We start from the raw sequence: 15,172 nt of genomic DNA, 5'->3' as shown, positions 1-15,172 counted from the left end.
TCTTGGTCATTTTGGCCCCCGAAGATGTGGGAGAGGGGAGGGACGGAGGCGGTGGGGTTTATTAGCTCTCCAGAACCTATAAAGAGAAGGAGGAACCCTAGAAAGAATGAGTTATTGTGGCCCAGCTATAATTACTGGTTGAGGGCCGGCTTTCTAGCGTTACCCATAGTTGATCTAAGTCTAGATGCGCCACAGACTGCGCCGGCGCCGTGGCTTAGCTGGTTAAAGCGCCTGTCTAGTAAACAGGAGATCCTGGGTTCGAATCCCAGCGGTGCCTGTCATGTTTCTAAAGCGGTATATTATTGCTGCGGAGAGACAGAGACAATTTCCTCTTCTTCCACACGTCATTTCCCTCTCGTCTTGCCCAAGAACCTTCTTGGCACCCAGTTCTTTGGCACTGCGTTTCGGTGCAGTTTTAGTGTGCCTCTTGGAGGCGAAATGCCCATTTAACCTTCCTGAATAAGGGCGAGGCGGGCATCCCTTTGTTCACAAAAGTATGGTCCCCTAGATTCGGATCCGGGCTCATTTTCTTGCGGCCATGCTGTGGCTCGGGACGGGGCAGGAGAACAGGGAAGCTTCCGTTCCAATAGGGCTACTGATGATGCAGGAAGGCGCCGCTAACGTCACGAGAGCCGAACCACACGCGCCCAGCAGTCTACAGGTGGCGGGAGGCGGGACCAGCTGCGGGCATGTTGATAGGCAGCTATAGCTGCGCGGGTGGCAGGACGCATGCGGCTGTGATGGCCGAGTGGTTAAGGCGTTGGACTCGAAATCCAATGGGGTCTCCCCGCGCAGGTTCGAATCCTGCTCACAGCGCTAGTGCTTTTTGGGTGAGACTGACCAATTTTTTTTCCCTAGCGGAGGAATTCCGATATTTTCTAGGAACCAAACCTACTCAGTCACCCAACACCTGCGCGCCAACGCCGCTTGCAGGAGTGCGACCTCTGTCAAGCTGTTCTTCAAAGAGTACCTGTTTCAGTCTATTTCAATTCTGAACACCAAATTCGGGTGATCCCTTTGTGCTACTCGGCGATCATTACATTTCTTAGTCCTTCCTGTCTCCTATGTGACTATTGCATTCCTTTTCCTCTCACCTGTGATCACTTCTGTGATTCTGTGAACCTCTTCTGTCTTCTGACTTTACTCACTCCATTGGGGATCTCCTCCACTCATATGGCTTTAAATACCAATTCAAGCTATTCAGCTTAATGCACTAATATATCACTATGCCGCCTTCCTTCTCAGCTTTGCTTCCTGTTTCACAGAGAAAAAATTCTGAAGTTTCCCACCAACATCCATAATCGCATCTACCTACCTACCTGAGTCTCTGACCACATATTCTTCCTTCCCTCCTTAATGCAGATGAACCCCTCCACCTATCTTGTCAGCCTCTACGGTTACTCACTGAATCCCACTCCCTCTGACCCACTCACAGGCGTTGCTCTCCTTCCTGCACCTTCATATTTCCTCTCTTTACTGGATTATTCCGATCAGTTTACAAACGTGCTGCAATTTCTTGCGATTTGGAACAAAGAAGACAAAATCTGTCCCGACCTCCAGCTACCACTCCATTTCTCTGCTTCCCCTACTGAAAAACAAAAGACCTATACTCAGACTCCAATCCCATCTTTCCATTCTCCTTTGAACACTTTTTTTAATCAGGTTGCCCAGCTCCGCCAAATCTGTTCTTTTGAAGAATACCGAAATACCATCACACTGCTAAATCCATTGATCACTACCTAGCAGCAGTTAACACAGGTGCTTACTCCCCTTTCCTAGAATCTCTTCTCTCAACCTTTCCATATTCTCAATTTTCCTTTACATGTTACCCTTTAATACTGTACACATTGAGAATTATAAATGCTGGTTAATGAGTGCTCATGTCCCATAAAAAAAAAAATCTCTTCTCTCACTCACCTTGTAGGACACCACACCCTTTCCTTTATTTCCTCCTACTTCATTAGCAGCTCATCCTCAAGCTTCTTTGCTGCTTCCTCATCTTGGATCTCTAAATGTTGGAATGTTTCCAAGGCTTAATTCTCCAACGTCTTTTGTCTTCTGTCTTTACTCACTCCTTTGGGGATCTCCTCCACTCATATGGCTTTAAATACCAATTCAAGCTATTTAGCTTAATGCACTAATATGTCAACACATCCCAAATTTTCATCCCCAGTCCCAGAAGGCTTCTCTGAATTACAGATGCACATACCCTTTTGCCTATGTATCATCTCCACTTGAATATCTAATAAGGATCACAAACATAAAATGTCCAAACCCAAAAACTTCTGTTCTTCTCCCCTGAACCTGCTTCATCTGCAGTCTTTTCATCTTAGTGAATGGAAAATCCATTCCTTCAATTCATCAGGCTAAAACCCCTAGAACTGTCCCTGATTCCTCTCTTTCTCTCATACTCCAAATCCAATCAGTCACCAAATTCTATTTAAAATGTCTCAATTGTGATTACTTGTCACTAGCTTTACCACTACACAGTCCAAGCCACCCTCATCTCTCACCTAGATTATTGCAATAACCCCTAAATTATTCCCTTGTTCCCACTTTTTGCTCCTTGTTCCCTTACAGACTATTCTTTACACATTGGTCAGAGTGAGTCTTTTAAAGCATAAATCAGAACCTGCCATTGTTCCCTTCAAATTTTTCTAATGAGGTGTCAATATGAATTTGCGATTTTAAATGTGTGTAGATATAGAAATAAAATGTGCATGCACACATACACCATTTTACACATATATTTATTTCCTTGCCCTGTCACTGAGAGAATCTAAAAGTATTGACATACCAGTTGAAATGAACACATTGATTACTTGAGTACTAAACACTGTTCTTTATTAAAATGAACCAGAGCTCCTTGGAGAAAAGACTGATTCCAGGTCTGGGTCCAGGGAATTACAAGATGATCCCAGAACACTTTATTGCACCAGAAAGTAAGGAAGTGCTCAAAGAATGTCGAATATATTGCAAAAAGACACAGCAGCTAGCTTGAAAGGGCTCCTATTGACTATTGAACATTAAAATTAACAATATTTGTGATGGCTTGTAATTCATTGAAAAAAAACCATGAATCTAAAATTTCATACCCATATAAATGAGAAACTACATAAATGGGGGTTGAGGAAAAGCTCTCTCATAGTAAACTGCCTACTAATAAATATAGACAGTGATGGAGTTAAGTCATCAATGGCTACTAAACTAGTGGTTGAATTTCTGACAAGGAGTCTCAACGTCTCTTCCCACAAATTACTTATTAATTACTAGGGGAAAATAACTTTACAATGGAGAAAGCTGGCGAACACCATTTTAACCAAATGATCAGTCAGCATCTCAGTATCAGGACGAACTGACACACGTCTTCTGATGTGATGTACTGAGAAAGACACAGCATCACTTCTGTAATGATGTTCTTGTTAAAAATGCATAACCTGAAAAGCCTGAATCAAACCATGAGGAAACATCAGACAAACTAAATGGAGGGACAATATACAAAATAATGGACCTGAGCTCTTCAAAAATGTCAGGGTCAAGAAAGACAAAGACTCTTCTAGATTAAATGAGACTGAAGGGACATAAATGCAGTATGTGATCCTAGATTAAATCCTGGATCTGGTAATAAAAAAAAAAGTATAGAGGATGTTATTGGAACAATCAAGGAAATTTGGATGTGGACAGTGGATTAAATAATACTACTTTGTTCATTGTAATTTCCTGGTTTTGATAACTGTATTATGTACTGTTATGCTATGAATTTCCTTTTTCTTAAGAAATGCACACTGAGGGACAAAGGGGCTTAGTGTTTCCAATTTACCTCCAGATGGTTCAGAAAACAAATTGTTCTAGTTTGCTAGCTGCCGGAATGTGATATACCAGAAACAGAACAGTTTTTAAAACGGGGGATTTATTAAGTTGCAAGTTTACATTTCTAAAGCCATGAAAATGTCCCAATTAAAGCAAGTCTATAGAAATGTCCAAATTAAGGCATCAACAAGAGGTTACCTTCACTCAAGAAAGGCCGATGAAATTCAGGGTTTCCCTCTCAACTGGAAAGGCACGTGACATGGCAATGTCTTCTAGCTTTCTCTCCAGGTGTTCTAGTTTACTAGCTGCCGGAATGCAATATACCAGGGACGGAATGGCTTTTTAAAGGGGGAATTTAATAAGTTGCTAGTTTACAGTTCTAAGGCCGAGAAAATGTCCTAATTAAAGCAAGTCTATAGAAATCTCCGAGCTAAGGCATCCAGGGAAAGATACCTTGGTTCAAGAAGGCCAATGAAGTTCAGGGTTTCTCTCTCAAGTGAGAAGGCACATGGCGAACAGGGTCAGGGTTTCTCTCTCATCTGGAAAGGCATGTGGCAAACATGGCGTCATCTGCTGGCTTCCTCTGCTGGCTTCCCTTCAGGAAGCTCCCTGGGAGGCGTTCTCCTTCTTCATTTCCAAAGGCTGCTGGCTGATGGATTCTCTACCTCTCGCGGCTATGTCCTTCTGCTCTCTCCAAATCTCTCTCATTCTCTAAAATGTTTCCTCTTTTATAGGACTTCAGAAACTAATCAAGACCCACTCAAATGGGTGGAGACATGTCATCCCCTAACCCAGTTTAACAACCATTCTTGACTAAATCACATCTCCAAGGAGATGATCTAATTACAGTTTCACACATACAATACTGAATAGGGATTAGAAGAAACGGTTGCGTTTACAAAATGGGATTAGGATTAAAACATGGCTTTTCTAGGGTACATACATCCTTTCAAACCAGCACACATGGCTTCTTGTTTCATGAAGCTCCCCCCGGGGGCATTTTCCTTTTCTTCTCCAAAGGTCTCTGGCTGAGTGGGCTCTCTGCTTCTCATGGCCCTGGCTTCCCTCCAATCTTTAAAAGGATTCCAGCAAACTAGGCAAGACCCACTTGGAATGGGTGGAATCACATCTCTATCTAATCAAGGCTAATACCCACAATTGGCTATATGTTACATGTTGTTTTGGTTTGATAATAAAAATTTTTTTAAAAATTGAGATATGTCATATAAAAAAAATACCTACAATTGGGAATTAAAAGATTTCAACCTACATTACTGAACAGGGATTAAAAGAAACAGTTGCTCCCACAAGATTGGATCAGGATTAAAACATGGCTTTTCTTGGGTGCATAAATCCTTTTAAACTGGCACACAAACATTTTATATCTATATGAGATTTGGATAAAATAAAGCAAATGAGGCAGATAGACACAATTAATGGACCTGGGAAGAGAACATACTGGGAGAATGAGAGGTAAACCTTTTCTTAAAATGAAAATAATTGCTGCTATTTTAAAATTTCTTGATCATTGGGTGTCAGACCTTTCTAATATGATTTGAAAAGCTCTACAAGCATAGACAGAGTTATTTTCCTGTTTACATTGTTTTGTTTTTGGAAAGAGTTAGATATCTAATTGCTGTTTACTTGTTATGATGCAGTCAAAGTTTTAAAAGCAACAACAACAGAAAGAGTATAGAGGAGTTCCTGGTATTATTTTTGCAACTTGTCTGAAATTTTGAAATTATGTGAAATAAAGAGTTCCTAAAACTAAGCAAAAAAAAAAAAAATTAGGAGGAAAAAACCCTCTCCATTGGCTTCACATCTCAGTCAAGATAAGAGCCAGTCTTCACGCTGATCTAGAAAGTTCTACGTAACCTACCTCTGCCTTTATCGCCCTGAATTCATGTCCTACATCTCCCGCGCTTGCTACTTTTGCATTACAGGAACACATTGCCGGCAGGGGGGGGCCCCCTGGCCACACGCCCCAGCTGGCCTCCTTACAACTCCCCACAAATCAGGCACATTAACCAACTCAAGACTTCCCTGCTCGCAGTTCCCTCTGCCTGGAATGCTGTTCCTCCAGGTTCCCCTAGCCTGTTCTCTCACCTTCTCCGTGAGTCCTTCCCTGATCATACTATTTAAAATTGCAATTCGCACTCCTCATTCCCTTTCCTCTTTTATTTTTCTCCATAGCATTTATTACCTACCGTCTGCAAATGACATGTTTTGTATAATATTCGCTGACTGCTTCACTCACAGGAATGTACAACCCATGAGGGCAGGGGGTTACTGTCTGTTCTATTTGAGGTTATATCCTCAGGTCCTATAAATATGGGCAGAAGAATGAATGGATTTCAGGGCTCCAGGCTTTTGCATTTGGGGCTGGCTTTACAGTTTCTCAAATGATTTTGCTGCTGATTTTATTTGGCCAGGGTTTGTGCTGCCCTCCTTCTGGCAAAGGGAAGCCTCTATTTTCTTTTGATATGGCACCCAGGGTAAGGTGGAGGCAGGCAGGACCAGGAGAGAGTGCCCTGTGGGCCTAGAGTGCATCTATTCTGGTTCCTTCCTTCGCTTAGGGATGGGGTGGGGCTGGTCCTCCTCCCTCCCATCCCCCAAGCTCCCAAGCCGCAGCCCTCCAGGAGCCCCTCCTTACCAGGATGTTACAAGGGGTCCCAGGAAACCAGACTTCCCAGCCAGCTTTCCCTTTGAAGAACTGCAGAGGGAGGAGCTGAGCCTTGGGACCCAGGCCTAAAGATTCCTCCCAGCGGGAGAGGGGAAGCTCAGACACAGGACCAGCTGTGCAGCCTCTGTTCCTTTCTCCACCCCCTGCCATCTTCCCTGCCCAGCACGTGTGTGACACGAGCTGCACCCCCAGCGGGCTGCTGAGAGAACAGCTGGGAAGAGGTCAGAGCCTCAGGCACACATCAGTGGGCTGTGATGTACACAGACACAACCCCAAAAGCACACGGACCCAGGCTCACGCTGATCTAGAGGTATGCAAACCTCCCCGAGACCCCCACCCACACCTTCAGACACAGGCACGCTGGGTGGGAGTGGAGGGGTGGGGGAGCCTCATAGGTCCTTGAGCAATTAGCTGCAGAAAATCACCCAGCCCTCTATCAGCTCTCACCCTGGGACAGCTCCTGGTATTTGGCGTCTGAAGCTTATCTTACATGCCTTTTTTCTTTTCTTTTTTTAGGGTGGCGCTTTTTAAGAAAACAAACAAACAAAGCACTTGGTACAAAAAAGAATACGTATTTAGAATGAAACAAGAGAGCACAACAGCTTACACATTTTAAAAGCTGATGAATGCCTCATATGTCACAAAGCCCAGGAAAATAGCATGATCCTCATATTAAACTGCCTGGCACCTTTCTATTAACTTCCCAGAGACTAGCCTCTGGCTCTGTGCATTTCAAATCTTGTGCTTCTCCTCCACCACCCATGTGCTTGTGGTACTAGGAACTGCTGGACTCATCCCTGTCACATTCACCCTCCGGTGTGCCATCACCCATGAAGCACGGTCACTGGGCTTCACATACCCGGCATATACCCGGAAGTCATTCCTACACCAGGATGGCCAGCCGGACTTAAATATATGTGGAAGCAACTTCAACCCACATAAACATAGTTCACTCAACAGCAAACCTTACATTTTCCCAATTCCACCTCCCGGAACTGGAACTCCCAAAATGCCCACAGCCACGCCAATGCCAGAGCTAAAGTACAGAAGTGTGGGGAGCCAGAATAGAAAGAGACAGTGGTCTTTACTATTTGTCATTAAAATAGCTTATTTTTGCAAATTTCCCAGAAGCATATGGCCGTGGGAGCATGCTGTCAGGGCCCACCCAGGTGTCTGTGGAAGTGAGAGGTCCTGAATTGGCCTCTGCACCAGAAATTCCTACCTTTCAAATGGGCTCTCGGCTTACCTAGAAATCCGACTCTCCTAGCCTAGAGGATTTTTCCTCCTCTCCAAAATGAACAATCTACATCTCCTTTCTCCTCAACTGACCTGTAGCCCTCTCCCCTCCCGCAATAAGCATACCTCATTTTTCTTACGGAAAATGGGAGCAGCTGGAGGGAAACTGCTTCATTCTTTCCACACCACAGAAGAAACACACCCTCTGCTCCCCCACCGCATTATGGACAAGGAGCCTTCCCTGCTCCCTGAGGCTGATGTCTCCACCAGACCCTGGAGTCTACCTGCCCCTGTACATCCCTATGCCACCACCCCCAACCCCACAACCCCCTGGGTCTTGGTTAGTCTGGGTCTCTCTCTCCTCAGCTGGGCTACAATTGGTCCTTTCCCTCAGCAACAAAACATGCTCTAGCAATCCTCAGCTTTTTCTTGCCCTCCTAGCTGCCACCCCACACATTTTTCTGTCCCTTAGTCAAAGCAAAACTTTTTGGCAGAGCTGTCTACAGCTGCTACGTGCATGTCCTCACATCCCATTCACACCGGGCCCCGCTCCAGCATAACTGCACAGAAGCCACTCTCCTCCAGGAGCACCTGCCACTTCCAAGATGCTAAACTCACACTCACTTCGCCATCTTGGCCTTACTTGACCTCCCACCAGCTTAGATAGAGCTGTCTGTTCTCTCCTTTTCCACACGCTCTCTTTTCTTGGTTTCCAGGACACCCCGTTCCCCTGTTTTTTTTTTTCTTTCTGCTACCTCCTTGTCCACCCTAGATTCCTTTGTCAACTGTTTCTCCTTATCCCAATCTCTAAGAGTTCAGCCCTTTCGCTTCTCTCTCCCTTAGGTTCTCCAGTCTCCAAGCATTAAATACATCTTCACCCTGAGGGCTCCAGTGTATTTACTCTCCAGCTCTGACACCTGAACTTGTACATCCCAAGCCTTCCTGTAGTCTCCACTTGGATGGCTAAAGGGGCATCCCGGTTCACATGGCTAAAATATAAATGCTTGATTTCTGTCCCCAAAACTCATTCTTCCCCAGTATTTCCCAGGTCAGTAAAAGGTACCACTATCTACCCAGTTAATCAAACTAAACACCTACAACTGATCCTGTCACTTTTCTCTCCTCTCTGCCACCAGCTCAGTACAAGCCACCATCATGTGTTGCCTAGAAGACTGCTAGAGCTCCCCAAATTATCTTCCTGCTTCCATTCTCCACACAGCAGTCAAAGCGACTTTCTACAAAACAAAAATCAGGCTGCATAACTTTCCTGATGAAAACCCTCTGCTGGCTTCCCTAAGCTTCAGCAGCCTGCAAGACCTTGCAACAGCGGCCATGCCTGCCTCTCCAATCTTCTCTCTTCAGTCCAGCACTCCACCACACACTGGCCCTCCTTCCTCAGCTCCCACCGGCAAAGCCCTTTGCTGCCTCAGAGCGTTTGCACTGGCACTCGCTCTCCCTTCTGCCTGGACTGCTCTTTCTCATGGCTGGCTTCCGCTTGTCACAGCCCTTAAAGCTGGGTTCAATTGTCACCTCCTCATAGAGCCCTTCTCTGACCATCCTGAACAAAGAAGCGCTTCTCAGATAAAATATTTCCACTGCCTCCCCCTCCCTCATAGCCTTTTATTCCTATTTATTTTATTTTCTGCTTTCTTAGTTATTCCTGCCCCTTCTCCACGCATCACCCTCCCCACCCCACCCCCACCCCCGTCCCATGTAAGCTTCAGGCGAGCTGGAGCCCACTCTCTCCCCAAGCCAACAAAGCTGGCACACAGGAGGACTCAGTACATCCCGGCTGGGTGAATCCAGACAGGGGCAGGGACACGTACGCACTAACACAGATGTTTGGACTCTTCTGTGGGCCACTGTCAGATCTCCGAGTTGGAGAAAGAGAGAGAGAGAGAGAGAGAGAGAGAGAGACCCGGGCGGCAGACCCAGATCCAGCAAGGAGCGGCCGCGAGGAAGGAGGCAGCGCGCGCGGGCAGGGGGGGGGGCAGGGGGAGGGCGGGGGGCGGGCAGGGAGAGGGCAGCAGGCGCCGAGGGGCCGGAGCCCCGGGCCGCCCCGCCCCCGCGCACTAGGGGCCACCGCAGCTGCCCGTGCGCCCTGCAGCCCGCAGGCTCAACGCGTGCGGGATCAAAGCGCAGGGGAAGGGGCGGACCCGGAGGTGTGAGGGGGCAACCGGGAGGTGTGAGGGGCTTCCCAGGGGCGGCCGGAGCGTGGGAGCGCAGAGAGCCCCCGGAGGTCGCCAGAGACCTGGAGAGACGACGAGAGACCCGGAGACACTGAGAGACTGACCCTCGGAGATACCCAGAGTCGGAGCTGGGAGGAGACCTGGAAAGAACACGAGAGATCCAGAAATAGCGACAGAGACTCCAAGACACAGTCAGAAAGGTGGCAAGACAGAAAGGCCGAGACACAGCGCGGGTCAGAGAGAACAAAAAATTAGAGAGAAAGAGAAATCAAAGACAGAGCCAGAGTCTGGGAGTGTGGGACGCGAAGACCTCGCCCCTCCCCGCGGAGGCCACCAGGACCCCCGGGGCGGGGAGCGGAGCGCCCTGCCCTTTCTCAGGGTCACGCCCTGGAGGCGCAGGGCCGGGGGCGGGGGGTGGAGAGTCCAGGCAGCAGTTGCCTCCCGGCTGGGAGGAGGGGAGTGTCAGGACGTTCAGAATCAGCTTTGGATCGAAAGGCTCAAATTCTGCGAGAATTCAGAGTTAAAATATTGATGTCCGGTAAGAAGGTTAAATACCGATGCTTCATTAAATTCCCCATTTTTTAGGAGGAAGAGGAAACATCGTAGGGCACTGACCGGGCATGGAACCCGAGTCTCCCACGCAGCAGGCAGAAACCATGCTACTGAACTAATTAATGGAAGGCACAGGCCACTTTTCCCTGACCCATCTGAACTTGTGAGAGGGTGCAGTGGACAGGTCAAGTGGGCGACGATGTAGGCCAGGGAGTCAGGGTGGGAATGGCCCTGAAAGGTTGCTGTGGGTGGAGTACCAGGCCATCCTTCCTTCCGCCCGGATCCGGCCACCGGGCCATAAAGCTGCCCCATATGGCCAGGGGCGGCCCCACACCCGGGTGCAAACAGCCCAGGGCCCCGAGCCAAGGGTGCAGGTGAGAAAAACTCAACCTGAGCCCAGGTTCCCAAGGAGGGGGGCAGCGGGGACTTGCTGGGGCCACACATTTGCGCTCCCATTTGGCCAGGGTGGGGGGAGGTGGGATGTGCTGGGGGCTCTGATCCCAAATGGGACCCCCCCTCCCCAAGGTCTCGGCCCCTCCCGGCTCAGGCTTTGACAAACCAGGCTCCCTGAAAGAATCAAAGTGGGGACGGGTGCTGGGAGGGCTCACAAGAAGTCCCACCGGTCCCTGACCCCTCAGCTATCTTCCTTCTTGGTCTATAACCCTGTGTCTTCCTGTCCTTGTCCCTGGCAGTCCTGCTGTCCTGTTGACTCTCTGATTTATCCTCCTTGGCACCTTGTCCTGAAGTCTCCGATGTCCATGCCACGTTCTGCAGAGAGTCACGCCTTTGGTTTGAGGTAGGTGCTGGGTGATCCCTTTTTCCTATCCCTTTCTTGCCTGCTCTCTGCTCCCATACGGTCACGAGGGGCCCCCAGAAGCAAGCATTGGATGCAGACTTGTGTGTGTAGTGTCCCGGCAGCCACACCTGAGTCTCCTATATTTAGGTCTGAATCAAATGCTTTTAAGCATTACAATCTCTCTACTTCTTACCCATGTTTCAAGGCCTTGCTTCCTCTTTCTTGGCTCATCCACCCCGCCCTTCCTCAATCCAGCCAACATTCAGGGCAACCCTTTCCCCAGAGCACCTATTTCACTTTGCCTCTTAAATAGCTATTAGATGACATATCAGCTTTTTCCGCTAGCTCCAGCTGGGATGAGCTAGGTCTCTCCTACATATTTCAGTACCAACCATCCAACTTTGACCCTGTCCTGGTGCACAATGAGTATCAGATATTGGGGAAATTGAGTATAACTGATTTGGACAGAGCAGGGGGTCTTGTCTATCCTGGCAGAGCCCCTGCTGAGCCAAACAGACTCATTCCTCACTCGGTTTGCTCCCTACCCGGAGTAGAAGGTGGACTGGGGCGGGGAAGATTCTTCATTCAGCCTGGGAACTGAGGAGTGCTAACCTTTGTTTCAGGTTTAGTGGGTTACAGTGAACAACCAAGGAAGCTGAGATTCTGAGGGAGTTGAGGCTCAGTCTTAAATTGAGGTCCATCCCCAAAGGACTCAAACTCCCTCTCCCCCTAATGGCCCCCTCCCTTTAGCTGGGTTCCACCTCACCATATAGTCTTCTGGTCCTTAGACACCAGCCGGTGCCGCATTCGCTCCTAATTTCCCACGCTCCCAGGCCCAGCCAGGGACCTGGTCCACTTTTCCCCTCCCCCTTTCACTCCTCCCCTTTCCGGGAGCCTCGTGCCCCGGCCGCGCGGGGCGGGATGGGGGTGCTGTAGGGGGCGGGGTCAGGGTCTAACCCCCTACTAGGGCGCCTGCGGGATATAAGGCGCGGGGCTGGCGGGGCCGCGCTCCACACCAGGGTGCGGAGGAACGATGGTCACTCGGGATCGGGCCGAGAATAGGGACGGCCCCAAGGTGAGAGGCGAGAGGGAAGGGAGCGGAGGACTCCGGGTCGGACTGGAGATCGGAGCCCTGGCTGGGATAGTGGGTCAGGGGAGAGGTTGGAGACGCAGAGCGGAAAGAGGAGACAAAACCCGGGGGACCCGAGGAGCCAGGAGCTGGGGAGGAAGCTGCTAAGCAGGAAGAAGGGGGGTCAGGGCGGGACCTACGTGGGCGGCAGAAGCAGCGGGCCTTGGTAATGGGGCTTGGCACCTCAGGGGGTGGAGGGGATGGGAGGGAGCCGGAGTTTGAATAAAATGAGAGGACAGAGCCAAGTGATGAGGGTTGGAACAAAAAGCGGAGAAGATGGCGTTCGGGCTCCTGGCCTACTGGGGACTTGTAGTGAAGGGCTCTGGAGTTTGGTTCTGCAGGTCCGAGACTGGGTGGAAGGTTTTAGGAGAATCAGTGGAGAAGGGTGACCACATGGACGTTAGAGGGAGGAGGCGCGGCTACGCTGGGCATCTCCTTTTCTACACTCAGGGTGGCCAGCTCTGAGCTCGGCACCGGGCAGCGCACTGGGCTGGGCGCGAAGCGGGTCCCCAGAGTTCTCCACTGAGACACAGAGAGAAACTGCACGAGACGGAGACGTAGAGAGAAAAGAGGAGAAAGAGAAGGAGAGACACAGAGAGGGGAGGAGGGAGGACGAGTCTGAGAAAGGAGAAAGCAGAAGATCCGGGAAAGAGAGGAGGCGAGCTATACAGAAGCTGACCCCAGGGGCTCGGGAAGGGGAGCCGAGAGGAATCCCACGGGCCCGGCCCCAGGCTCCCCGGACCTTGGGGAAGGGGTGGAGGCGGGGCTCTCCCTGGGCGGGATCTGCACGCCGGCGAGGTCGCGCTGAGTCTAGGTCCGGTGGGTCCGCTCTCCTTTTCCCGCTGGTCGCAGATGCTGAAGCCGCTTGTGGAGAAGCGGCGCCGGGACCGCATCAACCGCAGCCTGGAGGAGCTGAGGCTGCTGCTGCTGGAGCGAACCCGGGACCAGGTCAGTCCTCCGCCAGCCCTAGATCCCCAAGCCGCCCCACCTGCCGTCCCAGGGCCTCCCACTGGGGTGGGGACATATGTCGATAGTCAGCTCCGGCTCCAAAGCATCCTGACCTGAGTCCCGCCCTTGGAATCCCACCCCAGACCCCCTCTCGCTCTCAGGTTGCCAACTTTCATCGCCACCCCTCGGGTCTGTAAGTTTCACGCCCGGTTCTGTAAATTTCACTCCCAGGGTCGGTCAGTTTCACCCCTTGGGTCGGTTAATTCCCCCCTTGCCCTCCCGTGCCCCGCGACCAAAAACTTCAGTTCTGCGGGGTTGGTCAGTTTCACGCCCGGAGTTCGCTGTTTGGAGTCCCCATCCCCAAGTCGTGGGTTGGTTCCACTAGTTTTGTCTCAGGGTGGGCGGGGGTCGTTTGTGTTATCTCCACGCGTATTCGGTCGCATCCTCTGTGGGCAGCACGCAGACGCGATCCGGGGACACCCCAGCTGCCGGCCCTCCCCTCCCCTCTTCCCCCTGCCACTTCCCCCCTTTCTCCCCACCCTCTCCGTCTCTGCGCCCTCCCCTCTCGTCTGTAGAACCTCCGGAACCCGAAGCTGGAGAAAGCGGAGATACTGGAGTTCGCCGTGGGCTACTTGAGGGAGCGAAGCCGGGTGGAGTCCCCGGGTACAGCGCCGGGGTGGGGCAACGGAGGGAAGGGGGCCCGGGCCGGGGTCCATGGGGCGCGCCACACGGACGGTGGGCTTGGGGAGTGGCACGCTCTGCTCGAAGCGAGGTTAATAACACCCGCGCGTGTCTGTCTCTGTGTCTCCCTCATTCTCTCCCTCTGTCCGTCCATCTGGCTTCCTGTCTCTGTCTGTGCGCCTGTCCAACCTCGGTATCTCTGCGCCCCGCCCATTCCCTCACCCCTGCTGGGCCCCTGCCCTGCCCGCCCGTCCTCCCGCCCGCGGCTCCAGGGGTACCTCGGTCCCCAGCTCAGGACGCCGAGGCGCTCACCAGCTGCTACTTGTCCGGCTTCCGCGAGTGCCTGCTCCGTCTGGCGGTCTTCGCGCACGACGCCAGTCCGGCCGCCCGCGCTCAGCTCTTCTCGGCGCTGCACTGCTACCTACGCCCCAAGCCTCCCCGGCCGGAGCCGGTGGACCCGAGGCCTCCAGCGTCGCGCCCACCGCTGGACCCCGCGGCCCCGGCGCCCGGCCCCGCGCTGCACCAGCGCCCCCCAGTGCACCAGGGTCCCCTTAGCCCGCGCTGCGCCTGGTCCCCGTCCCCCTGCTCCCCCCGCACCAGGGATTGCGGCGCGCCGGCGCCCCTCACCGGACTGCTGCCGCCGCCACCGCCGCGGCACAGACAAGACGGGGCGCCCAAGGCCCCGCCGCCCCCGCCGCCCGCCTTCTGGAGACCTTGGCCCTGAGTTTTGGGGGGTGGGGGCGGGGTGGGGGTAGGGTAGAGACTCCAACCGGAGTGCAGCAGAGGGGCCCGGGCGTCCGGGCGAGGAGGTGTTGGGGAGGGCGGCGGGGCGCGCGGGCGCAGCGCGCGGGTGAGATTGTGGTCTATTTTTAGAGTATCTATATAAATATATATTGCTCTGGTTCCTGTCCCTTTTCCCTACCCACCCACCCCTCTTTCCGTCTAGGATTGTACTCTCTCTGTCCCGGCCCCGTTCCAGCCCCTTCCCGAGTCCCTAGTGCATGGAATAAAGTGGTTATTAAATCCCGGTGTGTCCCCTAGCCAGGGGCCTGCCTTTATCTCGGCGTCCACGCCCACTTTCCTTCTCCTTCTGTCCCCCATCCCCAGTCCCGCTCTTCATGGCCTAACCCTTGGAGCAGACAGGTAAG

At 51.5% G+C, this 15,172-nt stretch overlaps 1 protein-coding gene and 2 non-coding genes across 5 annotated transcripts; all 3 read left to right on the top strand.

The window, feature by feature from the left end:
• The first annotated feature begins 203 nt into the window (after positions 1-203).
• On the top strand, positions 204-277 carry TRNAT-AGU (transfer RNA threonine (anticodon AGU)). The gene has a single exon. It is a non-coding gene; the product is annotated as a tRNA-Thr (tRNA).
• A 457-nt stretch (positions 278-734) lies between these two features.
• Positions 735-816, top strand: TRNAS-CGA (transfer RNA serine (anticodon CGA)). The gene has a single exon. It is a non-coding gene; the product is annotated as a tRNA-Ser (tRNA).
• Positions 817-10,367: 9,551 nt separating this feature from the next.
• Positions 10,368-14,748, top strand: HES7 (hes family bHLH transcription factor 7). Of its 3 annotated transcripts, XM_077163125.1 has the most exons (5): positions 10,368-10,456; positions 11,163-11,266; positions 13,248-13,343; positions 13,919-14,006; positions 14,297-14,748. In XM_077163125.1, the coding sequence occupies exons 3-5, from the start codon at positions 13,248-13,250 to the stop codon at positions 14,746-14,748; spliced, it is 636 nt and encodes a 211-aa protein (XP_077019240.1). In that variant the 5' UTR covers positions 10,368-10,456; positions 11,163-11,266. The 3 variants fall into 3 exon arrangements, with proteins under 3 accessions (XP_077019240.1, XP_077019238.1, XP_077019239.1); XM_077163123.1 differs by lacking the exons at positions 10,368-10,456; positions 11,163-11,266 and adding an exon at positions 12,300-12,341; XM_077163124.1 differs by lacking the exons at positions 10,368-10,456; positions 11,163-11,266 and adding an exon at positions 12,300-12,341 and having other exon boundaries at positions 14,282-14,748.
• The last annotated feature ends 424 nt before the right edge of the window (positions 14,749-15,172 follow it).

The sequence above is a fragment of the Tamandua tetradactyla genome, chromosome 6 (assembly GCF_023851605.1).
Source record: "Tamandua tetradactyla isolate mTamTet1 chromosome 6, mTamTet1.pri, whole genome shotgun sequence".
In the NCBI taxonomy this organism is placed as follows: Eukaryota; Metazoa; Chordata; class Mammalia; order Pilosa; family Myrmecophagidae; genus Tamandua; species Tamandua tetradactyla.
The sequence above is the reverse complement of the archived record's forward strand: the minus strand, read 5'-3'. Positions and strand labels throughout refer to the sequence as shown.